Here is a 17,634-nt window from a genome sequence, read left to right as displayed (position 1 = left end):
TCTCTCCCTGCTCTAACTTTATTTCTTATTGACTATTTTATACTGACAAGAACTGCAATGTTGAACTTTTAACTTGTTTCTTTATTTTTCTACCTTTTAACCAAAGAGTTTGTATCTAGGTACCTGGAACCTAAGATGGTGCCGTGAATGATGACATTATAAACTTTTCGCTGTACTGCTGCACTCACTGTACTTGAATGCACATAACAATAAAATTCCACCTTTCCAAATGCAGCCCATGAAAAAGTAAATTGAGCAGGGGATATAAATAATATCAGTCTATTCCCCCATCATGCTTTTGCTGAAAACCAATGTCACCCCTCCACCCGAACCCAGCCAGGTGTCTACATCTTTGGAATATTTCATAGTAAAATGCTAATTCAACCTCCAGTTCCCCATAATGTAATCTGGTAAGATGAAAAGTTCCATTATTACCTACAAAGATGTTTATCAAATGACTTGCCACCTTGCAACAACAGAGCTGAAAAGCTGCAGGGAATGTCTTACTGAAGCAAACAGGATCAGGAAGGCCTGCAATTTGATCCCAAATCTGTGCTAAATTTGCTGACCTCAATAGAGTCAATTGCCATGTCTACTAGCAATACAAAGGTAGATGGGAAAGCTAGTTGTGAGGAGGCCTCACAGAGTCCCTGAGGAATGTTGATAGATTTACTGAGTCAGCAATAAATTGGCAGGTGGCGTACAAGGAGAATGCTGCACTACAGAGGTATGTGGCTGCAACTGTAAAGGGAAATACAAAAATGTTAGTGTCTGCAAGCTCAGCAAGTTAGGGATGCAAATAGAAAATAAGCCTTTAATAAAGCAAGGAAGCATCACTACAGCCAACCTGAGCACTGTTCTGCTGGTGCACACACTACAATAGGCTCAGTATCCCTGAGATTAGGAGTGGGGGGAGGAATTTGCATCATCTGAGAGTCATCCAATAAGTTCATTGGGTTATCTGCTGAGGACGGTACTGGGCTCAGCAGACGACATTTACATTTAGACTTTTCGATCTTGTCATTTTAACATACTGATTTATCTTAAATGGATTAAGACCACTTGCAAAACATGGCTTAAATCATCTGAACTGACACTCAGTAATGGCACCTGGCACAGGAGAACTGCACGTGCGTGTGTCTGCGTGAGTTTGTCTGTCTGTGTCTGCGTGTGTCTATGTCTGCATGTCTGTCTGTGTGTAAGTATGCCTGAGTCTGATGTGTGTGTATACCTATGTCTACATGTGTGTGTCTCTGTATGCGTGTGCGTCTGTGTCTGCATGTGTGTGTGTATCTGTGAGAGTTGGTATCTCCTGGAGGTGAAACCAGCGAAGTGTCAAAACTAGGGCAAAAGTAAGTACTGTGTGATTAAGCTAGATAAACCCCTTAATTGTTAGAGGTGCTGGAATGTTTAAGTGAAGGGTTGTTGGTCATAATTAACATCTTGGAAATGAATCAGAAGCTGTGCAATATTGTCGGGGAAAGAGGGGTTGGTTGGAAAAGAATAAATACTGAACATGGAAAATAATTTCCATGCAACAATGCTCACATTCTTTAAAAATCCCTCTCAAGCTGAGACAACAAATAGCACAACGTTAAAAAAAACTTTTTAATTTCATGGGGTATTTTCTCAGATACAAAAGCTTTCCTGATGTATTATGAAATGATTAAGTTTCCAACTGATCATCACTGAAGCCTGAAATCCACGAATATAATGCTCCCGCAGGGCAGTGAAGCTAACACAGAGTTAAAGTCACTATTTACAACAGTTATGTTATCCTGAATCTAGTAGTTGATGAAGAATGAGGTGTTCTAAAGGCCTGATGAGTGCGAACAGAGACTAGGCCCATATGTTCTGACTGTGTTTACTATAGATATTTCAAAGGAAACAATTACAAAGATTTTCAAGCTGGAAGTATCATAGCCCTGATTTCAAACACAAAAATCCCCAGAAATTGCTGGAAAGCTCAAAAAGTCTGGTAGCATCTGTGGAGAGAAATCAGAGTAGCCCTTCCTCAGAGTTGAAAGTAGCTGGAAAAATGTTGGTTTATGTGCGGAAGATAGGGTAAGGGTGGGGGGGTGAAGGAGAAAATGACAGGTAGGGATAAAGCCTGAAGAGAGAGAAGAACAGTTGGACAGACAAAGGAGTGTATAATGGTCATTCTAGGAGAATGAATGGCTATTAATGGGGAGCATTAGTGGCTAACAATGGGTAGTGTGTAACAGCAGACTGTGTGATAGCAAGAGTCGAAGAGTGCGGTGCTGGAAAAGCACAGCCAGTCAGGCAGCAGGACAATCAATGTTTCAAACATAAACTCTTCCTGATGAAGAGCTTATGTTTGAAGCATCAATTCTCTTGCTCCTCTGATGCTGCCTGACTGGCTGTGCTTTCCCAGCACCACACTCTTCGACTCTGATTTCCAGCAAAGTGCAGTGCTCACTTTCTCCATGTGATAGCAAGGTCTGGTGAGCGAGGGCTGGAGTAAGGACAAGGGAGAAGGTGCCTCAAGCCCTAAAATTGCTGAACTCGATATTGAGTCCAGAAGGCTGTAGGGTTTCCAAACGGAAAGTGAGGTGCTGATCTTCCAACTTGTGCTGAGCTTCAGTGGAACACAGCAGCATGCCTGAGACAGAGATGTTGCCCAGCGAACATGGAAATGTGTTGAAGTGGCAGGCCACTGGAAGCCCAGAGTCTTTTTCATGGCAAACGTAGGCGTTGTATAAAGCGGTCATCCAGTCTAGGCTTCATTTCCCAAATGTGGAGGAGGTCACATTGTGAACAGCGAATGCAGTAGGTGAGATTGAGTGAAGTACAGGTAAAGTGCTAATTATTGGCACAAGATTCTCAGTTGACCAAAAAGTATCATCTGCAATTTCAGGAAGTAGACGTTTTGCTTTTTGCAACAGAAGGATAATTTCTGCTAAATTCTAATAAACATTCAGAGGATCACGCAGGATCACAGCGCATTTCTCACAATATGTAAACAAAGGGAAAAACAAGTTTGCATATTTATTCTTGCAGTTTTGAAAAGAGTTAAAAATCATTTCTTAGTAGATTCTTCCTAACCCACAATTCTGAAGTGTTTTTTTTGCAAGGTTTGTAGCTCAGGTTGAGCTTTAGGGTGTAGGTTTGCTCGCTGAGCTGTAGGTTTGATATCCAGACGTTTCATTACCTGGCTAGGTAACATCATCAGTGGCGACCTCCAAGTGAAGCAAAGCTGTTGTCTCCTGCTTTCTATTTATATCTTTCTCCTGGATGGGGCTCCTGGGGTTTGTGGTGATGTCATTTCCTGTTCGTTTTCTCAACACATCTAGGTCTATGTGTTTGTTTATGGCATTGTAGTTGGAGTGCTAGGCCTCTAGGAATTCTCTGGCATGCCTTTGCGTAGCCTGTCCCAGGATAGATGTGTTGTCCCAGTCGAAATAGTGGCTTTTTTCATCCGTGCTACAAGGGAGAGAGGGTCATGTCTTTTTGTGGCTAGCTGGTGTTCGTGTATCCTGGTGGCTAAGTTTCTTCCTGTTTGTCCTACGTAGTGTTTGTGGCAGTCCTTGCAAGGAATTTTGTAGATGACGTTGATTTTGTCCATGGGATGTACTGGGTCTTTTAAGTTTGTTAGTTTTTGTTTGAGTGTTGGTGGGTTTGTGTGCTACTAGGATTCCGAGGATTCTGAAGATAGCTAATTCCCAGAAAGAACAGGCTGATTTAATCCCCCTGGCCTGATCTGCTCAGCATGCAGTATAATAAATATGACAGCATGCTTTCTCCAGCATCTTTGTGTGGGTGAAGAGAATGAATTGCAAGGTTCAATTCTTTTTATTCTTTCATGAGATGTGGGTGGTGCTGGCAAGGCCACCATTTATTACCCATCCTTTAATACCCTTGAGAACTTGTGTGTTATTTGGCTTTTCTTCTCCACTCTCCAAACACACACTACTTTCAAGCTGTTAAAACACAATTTGCTGCGAGTTCAAATCCAAGACACTGTCACTTGTCTATGCAGTCCCCTGGATAGTAATATATTTAACTCAAAGTTTGGGGCCAGGAACAGTGCAGTGTGAAAATGCATAAAGCAGAAACTGATAAAACTGTTCATTTACTCCTGCAGTTCTAAAAGGGTTAACAATATTTGCTTTTTAAAACTTTCTAAGCCAGATTTGTGGAAACAATCAATTCTTGGAAATGGCTTATTTAGACTAGCTAACTGTGCAGCACATTCAGTTAGCTTAGTTGGCTAGATTGCTTGCTTGTGATGCAGAGAAGCCAACAGCGTGGATTCAATTTCTGCAAATAGTTGAGATTACCATGAGGGACTCTCCTTCTCAACCTCATTCTTGCCAGAGGCATGGTCACCCTCAAGTTAAATCACCACCAGTTGTCTCTCGGCAATGAGAAAGCAGCCCTACGGTCTAGTAAGAATATGGCGACTTCACCTTTATCTTTACATTCCAGTGGCCTTCCAAATATCTTGAAATGGATCTCCAAGAGGAGAAAGCTGATTTTTTTCTTTACATAAAGGATGGTTTCTTCCTGCGTGGTCCTGCAGAGGTGGCCTTAAGGGGAAGACTGAGAAGAAATTCACTTACCTTGTGATTGGGAAAGGCACCTGGCTTGTTCCTGTCTCCAGTTGACCTTGCCAGAGACGAGATATCATTGCGGACTGGATAGTTCATTTCCACAATTGATTACCCATTTGTGGGCTGTTGGTGGATATTGCTGGACGCTACCCAGTGATGGGTGTTTGAGGTTTGGCGGTACCTAGCTTGGGATGAGGAATGGGATTGGAGATCTTGGTGGGGTTGAAGGAGGGAGTAGGAAGTAGGCAGTGTTACGAGGAGCCACCATTGATTCAAACCCACTTCAGAGGCTGCTTGAAGGCAGACGCGTCCCTTGTGGTTTATGTCACTGAGCCTCCGCATTAACAATCATCAGTTAGATAGGGATTGAATTTGCTGGACAGCTTGTAAAATCTATAATCGCACTAGATTCTCTAACTGTAATGGAGAGATAGACCTCTCAAACAATAAGTCTTTGTTTTTCAAACTGGTGAACAATGATTTTTTTCCAAATTTTGGATTTAAGATGTTGAAGGAAAATCTTGAGCCGGAATGGCTGATGGTGCATCCTTTGCATGGTGCCTTTCAGGATCTCAGAATATCCCAGCCATTTTAATACCAATTAAATCCATTTGAAGTGTAAGTACAATAAGAAAGGAAACAGTAGCCAAATACAGCCTACTAACATAAATGACCATTTTTAGGCATTGGTCGAGAAAGAAGCATTATCTAAAATACCAGCTACTCTTCAAAATAAACCCCTTGAGATGGTTCACGTCCATCTGAGAGGGCAGATGCCACCTTGGTTTAACATCATCTAAAAGATGCCACCTCTAATAGTGCAGCACTGCCACCCATCACTTATCTGCTGAAGTCTTACTTTACCTACTGCTCTATCTCCAAATTTGGTACCCACCTCCTGCCTGACTCTGGGAGGGAACCAATGGCAAGAAAACAAAAGGACAGAATCTTCACTTCAAAGCAATAGCTGTATCTTACCTGCCTGCAGTGTAAATGGACCAGAGTCCAGAGACATGACTCCCTACACAATGCACCAGTTCTTCAATGTTCATATAAAAGACTCCAAATTTCCTTCACTTTTTCTAGGAAGCACCATGTACAAATGCTCTATTTGGGTCATTTCAACAAGGCCAGACACTCGTTACGATCCCGACTGATGTTAATACTGGACACCTGAGACCTCAGAGTGAAATCTTGCTTGATAGATGCTAATTTTAAACAAGCAAGTCAGTTACTGGACATATTCGCAAGAGTTTACCAGCATACTTTTAACACAAAGGATAAAATGTTTATTAAGCATGAACTGCAGTACATACTGTATCAAACGAAATGGAACACCACAGTGGCTAGCACTGCTGCCTCACTGTATCAGGGACATGGGTTCAATTCCAGCCTTGGACAATTCTCTGTGTGGAGTCTGCACATTCTCCTCGTGTGTATGTGGGTTCCTTCCAGGTGCTTCGGTTTCCTCCCACAAAAATGTGCAGATTAGGTGGAGTGGCCATGCTAAATTATCCCATAGTGTGCAGGCGAGATGCCTTAACAATGGTAAATGTGGGTTACAGGAATAGAGTGGGATGCTCTTTGGAGGGTTGGTGCAGATCTGATAGGCCGCAAGGCCTCTATCTGCAATGTAGAGATTCTATGAAAAAGTTAGTTAAAATTCATTACAGAAATCAGATTTCAAAAGATTCCTTTCATCCTAGCAAAACCAAAATGTTCATGAAAAGTTACAGGTAATTCCACACCAAGATGTTAGCTCAGACTGGGACAGCAGCACCTAGTTTCCTTCCATTGAATTTCATTCACTGGATGCTGTTTTCTTCACCTGGTATCTCTCCCTTAGACATCTAAGGCCCACTATTACTTTAAATTCAGAGAAAACACAGCAGTTCTCTGAACTGAGGTTGCAGCACTCTTTCGCTGGTACCCATCCATTGGCTGACTTGTCTGAGTTCTAGACTGTAATGTCTGTGTCCCATGACCCCTGTTGCTAAGCCACAGCATAGTTATTTTCACTCTGCCTTCATTAATGCACTGAACACTTAATCTCCTTTTCTCACTGCAAGAGTTAGAAAAAAATCATGAAAAATGACGCAAACAGACCACCTGGCTCTCCATCACTAAGCCCTTAAAAACAACTTTAAAAAACTGAAATTCAAAAGCGTGTCTCCCATTCCTTAATGCAATATAAAATGCAAATTTAACTTAAAGTTATATATTGGTCCTAATGCTTTTATAAAAAGGAGCCTGTTCTGACAAAGGTGCTTAAGATGGGTGCTCCATCAGCTCAGAAATGTTCAAGAAATCTCGTTCATTATAAGATGCAGTACGTTGAAACTGTTATATAGAAGATCTACTATTGACTTGGCTGAGATGTCAGTCACTTGTCTCATTGATGACACAATATATTAAGTATTGCACAGTTCATTTTATGTGTTTTAATTATTCAAATTCTGACTGGGTCATAGTTTATTTGTCCCAGTAAGTCACTCTCTCATCAGGGTGAATAATGGAAGTGCACACAGTTCAAAGACCTTAGACTAGATTGAAGTACAGGAGTAAACAAGACTTTCTAAATTGCATACAACATTGGTGTGAGGCCACATCTGGAGTTCCCAGTCGGCATATTTAAGGAGGTACATTGGAGATAGTATGGCAGAAGTTCACTAAATTACTGTCAGCGATGAGGGGATTGTCTTATGCTGAGAGTTTGAGTAAATTGGGCCTTTACTCTCGACTGAATGAGAGATGATCTCATTGAGATATATAAGATTCTGAAGGGGCTTGACAGGGTAAATTCTGAGAGAATAGGGAATCTAGATCATGAGGGCATAATCTCAGGATAAAGATTTGATCGTTTAGGACGATCAAAGGGAGTTTTTATCCTCCCTCAAAGGGTCGTGAATATCTGGAATTCTCTGAGGGCTGCTGATGCTCCATCTTTAAATATATGTAAGGTTGGGACAGACAATTCTGTGGTCTCTCATGGAAACAACAGGCATGGGGAATGGGTAGGAAAGTGGAGTTGAAGATCAATACATATCTATACAGCCATAGAGTCATACAGCATGGAAACTTGTCCACGCTGACTAAGTTTCCCAAACTAAATGAATCCCCCATTTCCTTCCAAACCTTTCCTATTCATGTACCTGTTCAAATGTATTTTAAATGTTGTAATTGTATCTGCATTACCACTCCCTCTGGCAGCTCATTCCACATACGAACCACCCTCTGTATGAAGAAATTGCCCCTCAGCTCCCTTTAAACCTTTCCCCTGCCACCTTAAAAATATGGCCTCTAGTTTTTGAACTCCCCTATGCTGGGGAAAAGACCTTTGCTATTCATCTTATTCATGCCCCTCATGATTTTATAAACTTCTTTAAAGTCACCCCATCAACATCTGACATGCCAGTGAAAAATGTCCCAGCTTATTCAGCCTCTCCTCATAACTCAAACCTTCAGTACCAACAACATCCTGGTAAATCTTTTCTGAACCCTCCCCAATTAATTATATCTTTCCTATAACTATACAACAATAAGGTAGGTGTACTTAAGTGAACCCATGAAGTCTCACAACATGATGATAACACCAGTGAGGAGATCTGCTGGTTTACCAGCTAAGGGAGAGTGGTAGGTGACCAGCTTGGTTTGAGATGTGCTTAAGTAAATGTGATGCATAAAATATGACACAACAGAGGAGGCGTGGAATAGAAAAGAGAAAGGCATTACTTGAAGTTTCCACAAACAGGAGTGGGTAGGACCTGGAATCCCATTAAAGCGTTCCACACAACAAAGGCTAACAGTCTTGTCATCAGTCATTTCATGGAAGAACTCCAGTATCAATGTATACGGAGATCAGCAATGTACAACTTCCTCGAAACCCACAGCTACTACTGACCAAATATGGAATAGGTCACATGGACTCTTCTCACTGCCTGTATAAACAAATGCACCACAATTTTACTTCTGATCAGATTCAAAATGCTGGATGACTGACACATAAATTACACCATGATCTCAACATAAGGCAGCCAATAGTTTCTGTTATTTAACCTATAACAACTTCTGTGACCCCAATTAGAAATGCACAATATATAATCCTCTGTGTGACAAATAATCTATAGCAATCATCCCATGTATAACCGGACCACTTACAAGAACACTTTATTTTAAACGGTTTCAGAGTGAGAACAAATTGGACAGTGTGCTAATTAATTCATCTTTCCTGTTGGTTAAAACCTACAAGACAGTAAATCTTAGTTTACTAGTTTTTTTTAGTTTTATCAATCGATACCAATTTCACTTCACACTGAGCCATTAGATAGGCTTAGTATGATCCAAATTTTATTATCTTTTATTCAGGACCACTTTGATGGAGATGAAAATCAGAAAACCTAGAATGGTTGCCTGATCTAATCTTGCTCATTATATTTCTGCTTTTGGGCCATTTCTACATATATATTCCATTGAATTCCTTTGACTGCAGCAAGTTTAAATTCAGAGTTGAATTAGTGTTTCCTACTTTTACTGTTGTACTTCTAGCAAAATCCTGGAGCTGATTCGAGCTCCCCTCTGCATTAATGACTCTGCAATGTCAGTAGTTTGGATCTGGCATGATTGAAGATCTACAATAATTCCATCACCAAACTGAAGAGTAAACACTGGAAATTTTATGTCCCCAAACTTCTTTTCTTGAAGAGTGTCTGTGCTAGAATACTTGATTTTAACTTACTATCTCTCTAGTTGGTTCTGGGTCATCCCACTCAGCTTACACCTTGCAGGATTTTATTTTTTTGCTGGGTATTAATTAAAGAGTTGATTCACAAATCCCTCCAAAAATGGGGTTGACTGAGTATGAAAGGGAACCTCTGATGTGGGTGTGAATGGTTGTCATTTGCCCCTTGCTCTGTGTGGCCATGTCCTAAATTCCTGTGCATCTTTGTGACACAGCTCACAGCAAATACTTGATCCCTTCTGCCCTGTTATGAGGGACCAGTAAGTAAAACACGTATTTATGAGGTGAAAGATTGAGGCTGACTACAAAGGTGTGAACATGTGCCAGCATTTATTGCTCATTCCTGACAGCTATGGAGAAAGTGATGGCGAGCTGTCTTCCTAAACCTCTGAAGTCCCTGAGTTGTAGGGACACAGTAGTGTTCAGGAGTTTCAGGATTTTGTCCCAGCAAGGAATGGAGATGTAGTTCCAAGTTTGGATGGTGCATGGCTTAGGGGGGGAGCTTGCAGGTGGTTGTGTTCTCACAGTTCTGCTAGTCCTGCTCTTCTATGTGGTAGAGGACATTTCTTTTTGGGAGGTGCTATCGAGTATAGAAAAAAAGATTGAGGTGACCACAAAAATGGGTTCATAGATTAAAATCAGGACTGGAGTGTCAATGGATTGCTTAGCCACAAGAATCACATCTAAAGTTGAGCAGATCCTGCCAAACAATATCCAAAGATCTTCCAAACTTGCAAATGTCTTTGGATTGCAATCAGGAATGTGAATTCTGTGTGACTGTTGTCTTGATTAGCCCAATATTGAGGCAAAGCTGGTTATCTCAAAAATGAAACTCAACTCATTCGAAAGAAACCTGCAATTTCCCTAATCTGCATAGCTGAAGACAGAATCTGGTGATTCATGTATTTACTGAGTCTTCGAGTGGCGGGCATTGCGGTTTTCAAACCTGATTCGCAGAACTGTATTGTAACTGAAACCTTTGTTCCATAGTAAACAGCCTGGTAAAGAGTCCTTTTATGTACAAGCAGTGACATAGCCAACGAATCCTTGTGTGAACTTTCCACTATGGAAATATTTCTATAGCGTGTGAGGACATCAAGGGCAAGTCTTTGAAGTTTCATTTTTGCACAGTCACTGTACAGCATAACACGTAAGACAAGCTGGGGTTGATTTCTGCACACACTGGTCAAACTGAATTCTGAATGTGAACCCTGGCAGATTATCACCCAGGCATGCAAGGGAAAAATCTAGCCTGTATCTTGCATTCTAAGTTTCAATGTGGTTATTGTAAACTTATGCAACAAAAGAGTGTATCAGCTGAGTGAGGAGAAATGTCACACATTCCCAGCTTGATCTCATGAAAATAAGGTCATTGACATGGTCTCCAGAATTTCTTTGGAAATCTGCAACATTTCCTCTAGCACCCAGCATGCCTTGCAAGTGTGGAACTGACAATGGTACTTTAACCAGCAGACATGCTCAACGATTGTGTTACGATTAAATTAGTGTCATGACATTACAAATAAATGAGAAAAAATGTGAGCATGATATCACCACCATAACAACCCATTTACTAATCGCAGTTAAGACAAGCAACAGAAGGGACAAAAAAAATACAAGTCATCCTCAGATGTCCATTGATGTGACCACAGGTAATGATCCACCAAGCTCTGCCAGCCAAAATAAATTATTAGAGAAGTCAATTAAATCTCCCATTGTTAGTCACAATGATACTGGGCCTTAAACTACTGATTGAGGACTGTGGTTAAAAAATGTCATGGCACATAAATCTATGTAACCTATAAATGGCATCAGTGTCTCTGATGAAGAGTCACTGGACTTGAAAAGTAAACTCCATTTTCTTCCCACAGCTGCCAGAGCTGCTGAATTTCTGCAGCAACTCTGTTTTTGTATCAGTGTCTCTGGTTTTTGGAAAATGATGATTGAAGTTTGCCAAGTTCCCATTTATGTTCATTATCCAGGAATCTCTAGTGGACATGTGCATATATCAAGTTTTAATGGTCCAAGTCCAAAAACCTTCTCTCCCATTTAAGCGTCGCACATGAATAATGACCAGATACTCAAGATACCAGCGGGAAATGGCACCAGGTTCCAATATCCAAGAAGGATGCAAAACATTATGGCTAGAAAGGAGGAAGAAAGACCCATTAATACCTGTCCCTGCACCCTTCAGTCAAATATTTTTGCCACATGCGTTGCTACAAGTGTAGAGTACAACATATGATGGTAATACCTGCTCACATCAAGGGAACCAGGGCATCAAGAAGCAGCGCGAACAAGGCAACTAATTACTTAACCACCAAACTACAGATGGTGGTGGTAACATTAACAGTACCATGGATGAGAAGGGAGTGTAAATGAGAGTTCGTTAATTCAATGTTCATTCAGGTACTGAGAGAGAAATTAAAAAGAAGGAAAGAAGTTATCAAAAAGCAAGTTCCAACTTTTCAATTTTTCAAACTACATTTAAATCCTGCAGGGATGAGAATTCATACATGTTCACTTTCAGAGCAATTGTCTCGTGTGAATAAACATCAACCACATAGTTGAAAAGATCCTTGGTCTGGAATAACTAAGATCTAACTTCCTGTAGTGAATTTACTGTGAACCTGCTTTGGAAGCAGAGCAACTTCACACCATTCAAAGCATTCCAATGGTGAGGCAAACTGTAAGATGCTGTTTACACAAAGCTATTGGTGGAACAGTACAGACCAGCAGCAACCTGTGGTTACTTAATTTTAACTGTGCATTGGGTCATTGACTATAGTTGTTATACTACCTGCATATGAAGTGCACTAACTCTACCACAGCAAAATCTGACCTTATAGTTTAAAACACAAACATTTCACATCACTGTGGTTTAGTTGGTGGCACACTCCCATGGGGGTCACAAGGTTCCACATTCAACTTCCAGTCATAGAGTCATAGAGATGTACAGCATGGAAACAGACCCTTCGGTCCAACCCGTCCATGCCGACCAGATATCCCAACCCAATCTAGTCCCACCTGCCAGCACCCGGCCCATATCCCTCCAAACCCTTCCTATTCATATACCCAACCAAATGTCTCTTAAATGTTGCAATTGTACCAGCCTTCACCACTTCCTCTGACAGCTCATTCCATACTCGTACCACCCTCTGTGTGAAAAAGTTGCCCCTTAGATCTCTTGTATATCTTTCCCCTCTCACCCTAAACCCATGCCCTCTAGTTCTGGACTAACCCACCCAAGGGAAAAGACTTTGCCTATTTACCCAATTCATGCCCCTCATAATTTTGTAAACCTCTATAAGGTCACCCCTCAGCCTCCGATGCTCCAGGGAAAACAGCCCCAGCCTGTTCAGCCTCTCCCTATAAGCTCAAATTCTCCAACCCTGACAACATCCTTGTAGATCTTTTCTAAACCCTTTCAAGTTTCACAACATCCTTCCGATCGGAAGGAGACCAGAATTGCACGCAATATTCCATCAGTGGCCTAACCAATGTCCTGTACAACCGCAATATGACCTCCCAACTCCTGTACTCAATACTCTGACCAATAAAGGAAAGCGTACCAAACGCTTTCTTCACTATCCTATCTACCTGTGACTCTACTTTCAAGGAGCTATGAATCTGCACTCCAAGATCTCTTTGTTCAGCAACACTCCCTAGAACCTTACCATTAAGTGTATAAGTTCTGCTAAGATTTACCTTCCTAAAATGCAGCACCTCGCATTTATCTGAATTAAACTCCATCTGCCACTTCTCAGCCCATTGGCCCATCTGGTCCAGATCCTGTTGTAATCTGAGGTAACCCTCTTCGCTGTCCACTACACCCCCAATTTTGGTGTCATCTACAAACTTACTAACTGTACCTCTAATGCTCGAGCAAAAAGATCAAGATTGACACCCTAGTGCCATACTGAGGGAATGCTGCCCTTTTGGAGGTACCATCTTTCAGATGAAATGTTAAATTGTCTTGGTGAATGTAAAAGATTTTATTGTGTTGTTTCAGAGAGGAGCTGAATAGTTAGCCTCAGTGTCCTGTCCAATTTCTATCCCTCAATTAACAATAAACAGGCTATTTGTTCATTATTGCTTTGGTCTTGCTGTGTGCAAAACCGGCTGCTGCATTTCCTATACTACAACCGTGTCTACACTTCCATGGGACTTCATTGACTTTAAAGACGTTAGAGAGGTCCAATGGTCATGAGAAGTATAATTAAACGGTTGCTTCAAAATTAAATCATTCCTCTTGTATGATGCTGGATCTTGTAGAGCTGGGTGTGATGGTTGATGGAAGGAAGTGGGAGAGATTTGGTAGGGGTGGGGGGAGATGTCAGTATTACTGTCAGGTTTTGGAGCGTTGGTACAGTGCTGGGTATAGTGAGTTGGATCAATGAGGGGGCATTGGGTCTAGGGTTGGGAGCAGTTTGTGCCTCAGAGAAGGGATACTGTCAGGTCTGGCAGACTCCGTTTGGGGTTTGGGAGTGGTGATGGCAGCGAGTCATCGGAGTGAGCATCAGGTTGGGCAGTGAGTGAGTGATCTGTTTTTGAGAATGGCAGGTTTGGGTGGGGATAGGGTGGGGTCAGTGGTTTTGGGGGGGTAATGTAATGTTGAATTAGGGATGGCATTAGGTGCATCAATGTCAGGTCAGAGGGGTCCTATTAGTTTGAGGATGGGTCAGTGGGGAGTTGGGGAAGGGATTAGTGGGGACATGAGGGGTCAGAGGAAGTCAGGGGGTGTGCTTTCAGTGGGAAGTCAGAGGTAGGGAGTTTGGTCTGGTGGGGCTAGAAGGATGGGCAGGTCAACTCAAGAAGTGTCAGGGGGTCTATAGTTAGATAAATTGGGGTGTGGGGTTGTGAGGAGTTCAATTATTATTCAGGAATTAGAGTAGGTTTTGATCTTTCAGTTTTCCCAGGTAACTACTAATCTTTAGTAATCTAGAGGCCTCTGAATTCTCAGATTACTAACTCAGTGTCAAGGATCAGTGTCCCCAGATTCTGATTCCATATTCTGTACACAGCTCTATTCTGTATCCACAAAACTATACAGATACTCCATCGTGAAGCTGGAAAACTCTCTTCAAGGCATAGCAAAGGAAAAATAGAATTTCCTCCTAGCGTTTCCAAGTTAGGTGCAATTTATTCTTTTCTCTGACAGTATGTTAGATGTGGCTTGTTCCAAGAATGCAAAGTTTCCTGTGTTCACAAGTCTAGCACAAATAATAAACAGATTGCTAAAATGCATTCAATTAGTCCTTTCAGATGACACCAACCTTTTATTTTAGAGTCACACAGTCATAGAGATGTACAGCATGGAAACAGACCTTTCGGTCCAACTCGTCCATGCTGACCAGATATCCCAACCTAATCTAGTCCCACTTGCCAGAACCCGGCCCATATCTTTCCAAACCCTTCTTATTCATATACCCATCCAGATGCCTTTTAAATGTTGCAATTGTACTAGTCTCCACCACTTCCACTGGCAGCTCATTCCAGACATGTACCACCCTCTGTGAAAAAAAGTTGCCTTGCAGTCTCTTTTATATCTTTCCCCTCTCACCCTAAACCTATGCCCTCTAGTTCTGGACTCCCCCACCCCAGGGAAAATACTTTGTCTATTTATCCTATCCATACCCCTCATAATTTTATAAACCTCTATAAGGTCACCCCTCAGCCTCCAATGCTCCAAGAACAACAGCTCCAGCCCATTCAACCTCTCTTGAAAGCTCAAACCCTCCAACATGGGCAACATCCTTGTAAATCTTTATTGGCAATCTAACAGATCTCTCAGAGGGGTTCACTGATCATACTCTGAAAGATCAGGATTACACTTGAGCCCTCAAACACAATTCTTTCAAGTCGATCCACACCATGTTAAAGATTAGATTTCTGAAGGAAACAAAATTTGCCGTGATGTAAAAAACAATAGCCTCCTCACTCAGAACCTTGGGGGAGATAGATGGCCTAGTGGTAGTATCGCTGGATTATTAATCCAGAAAATTAGCCAATGCTCTGGGGACCTGGGTTCAAATCCCATCATAGCAGATGGTGGAATTCAAATTTAATCAGGAATCTGGAATTAAAGATCTAATGACAACCATGAATCCATTATCAATTGTTGGAAAACCCCCACCTGGTTCTCCTTTAGGGAAGGAAATCTGTCATCCTTACCCAGTCTAGCCTACATGTGACTCCAGACCCATAATTAATGTGGATGACTCTTAACAATTAGGGATGAGCAATAAATGCTGGCTTGGCCAGAGACACCCATATCCTGTGAGTAAATAAAAAAACACAGAATCTTGGCAAATAATTGGCTTTCTGCAGCAAACAATTTAAGGAAGAGAAAATGAAAGCAAATTGGTTTGTTTCAGCAGTGTCTGGCCATTCCCTTCAGCCAGGACAACACACTACAATGAAGCAGACAGCATTTCATTCCAAACTCAATCCCAAGATGCAATTCCCTCCACACTGTGAACGTGTCCTGCCAAGTGACCTGGTTAACAGTAACTAAAGCTGATCATCTCCCTGCTGTGAACAATATATCTGCTTGCGCAACAGGACTGCCTCCCTTGCTTCATGTAATCGTACTTTTTTTGGCAAAAGATATGAACAGTTTGAAGGACTTATTAAAACATCTTGCCCTCACAAGCAGACTCTTCACTTACTAATGAGACACTTGCATGGGGACTGCTTCCTTGCCAGATAATAGCTTCAACAGACATGTCTGTTTATATATTGAAAGGCTCATTTAGAAACTAAGTTAGATTACTTTCTCTAGTATCAAAATATGCAATGTTTGTTGTCCTCCTAAAATAGTACTCAACAATATCAACATGATTTTTCAAACCCGTTACAGTTAAGGACATATTATAAAAAATGTGAGACAAATAAAATAACATAGTGACATGCAGTATAATTTCTCAGTTGAACCAACATTAATACTGACCGAATGAGTGTGGCACTTTATCAAGTACAGTAAACTCAATGTAGCTCATTCGGATCTGAATCTTTCTGACCCTCCATTTTAAAATGACATTTAGATGATCATCACTCATTAAGTAAATAGTCAATTAAAGCATGTAGCAAGTGGAAAGTGGGGTGAATTCACTACATTGCTTATGGAACAGAATGATGGAAGCTTCACTCTTACTGGAACAGAGGAAACCTGACAGGGTGCAATCTCCACAGATCAGGATATCTTGAGGAGTAAATCACTTACTATTGTGGGGTGGCGGAGGGCCCCTGTTTGGAAATGGTGGGGGATCCAGCATTATTTGAGGGATTTACAAGCAAGCAGCAGTAAGTTGAGACAATTCTGGAGACACTGGGTGAGCAGGTACAGGTATAAAGATTTCATCAGATCTACCTCTGTTCCGATCGCTCAATCTAACAGTTTATCAGATAGAATTAGTCTGCGAGAGGACTGACTGCTAAAAATGTTTCCATCAGATTACTAAATATTAAAATTTCCTGAAACCTTAAAAGGTGGCACCATGTCAGAAAGATGGATGAAAAATTTGCAAAACAGAATCTGGTATGCAACACTTACATGACAGTGATGTGGCTGTCACAATTTAAACAAGCCACTTGGATTTATCCTCATAATGAACAGCCAGCTCTTCAAACCAACATCCTGAAAAAGAGGACTTCAGCCATATCGTGGCATTCACAAGCACAATGACAAGCTGTCGTTGCTGTATCAATCATTTCCAGACCTCTTGCACGCAAACAGGGAGAGTAAAATGATTTATCAATTTAAGAAAGTGGAAGGCTTTCCCACCTGTGTCACTAGCTGCTCCTGTGTCAGGGTGTTGATCCAACGAGTGTAACGCTCAGTGGAGCCTTCAGGTTCTCTCTTAATTTGGCAACCAATGATCTACAGTTACAAACATACAATGTCACATTCACGCAATGGATTTTTAAGAAGAATCAGATAAAGAAAACAAATTAACACAAAAAACAGCCTCTGTTTTATGTAACTGTCAATGGAAGAACCTCCAACTGTGCTCAAGTATTTTTGTTAAACTTCTTATTGAAAATAAGCAGAATATTCCAGTGACTACATGTTGGGAGAGTCAAAGTTACCCTTTTGACGGACTCTGATACCCAGCTTTGGTAGGCTGAATCAGACTGTCCATCACCTTGGTCTGCTATTTGCACCCCTCAATATTGAGCATCTGGCCACATAAAAGCACCACCACTTCTACTACAATTACATTTCTATCTCCACACTTGCTTCAGGTCATCTGCCTGAAACCATCATCCATCCCTTTGTTACCTTTGGATTGGACTATTCCAATGCACCTGCAGCCTCCC

At 41.4% G+C, this 17,634-nt stretch overlaps 1 protein-coding gene across 2 annotated transcripts in view; it reads right to left on the bottom strand.

Annotated features, from left to right (window-relative positions):
• b3gntl1 (UDP-GlcNAc:betaGal beta-1,3-N-acetylglucosaminyltransferase-like 1) overlaps nt 1–17,634 on the bottom strand; it is a 338,080-nt gene that overhangs the window by 259,555 nt on the left and 60,891 nt on the right. For both annotated transcript variants that reach the window (XM_060844592.1, XM_060844593.1), the window contains one exon: nt 17,099–17,194. In XM_060844592.1, coding sequence (XP_060700575.1) covers nt 17,099–17,194 — 96 coding nt within the window. The remainder of the gene's footprint in view (nt 1–17,098; nt 17,195–17,634) is intronic.

This window comes from Hemiscyllium ocellatum, chromosome 25 (genome assembly GCF_020745735.1).
Source record: "Hemiscyllium ocellatum isolate sHemOce1 chromosome 25, sHemOce1.pat.X.cur, whole genome shotgun sequence".
Taxonomy (NCBI): domain Eukaryota; kingdom Metazoa; phylum Chordata; class Chondrichthyes; order Orectolobiformes; family Hemiscylliidae; genus Hemiscyllium; species Hemiscyllium ocellatum.
The sequence above is the reverse complement of the archived record's forward strand: the minus strand, read 5'-3'. Positions and strand labels throughout refer to the sequence as shown.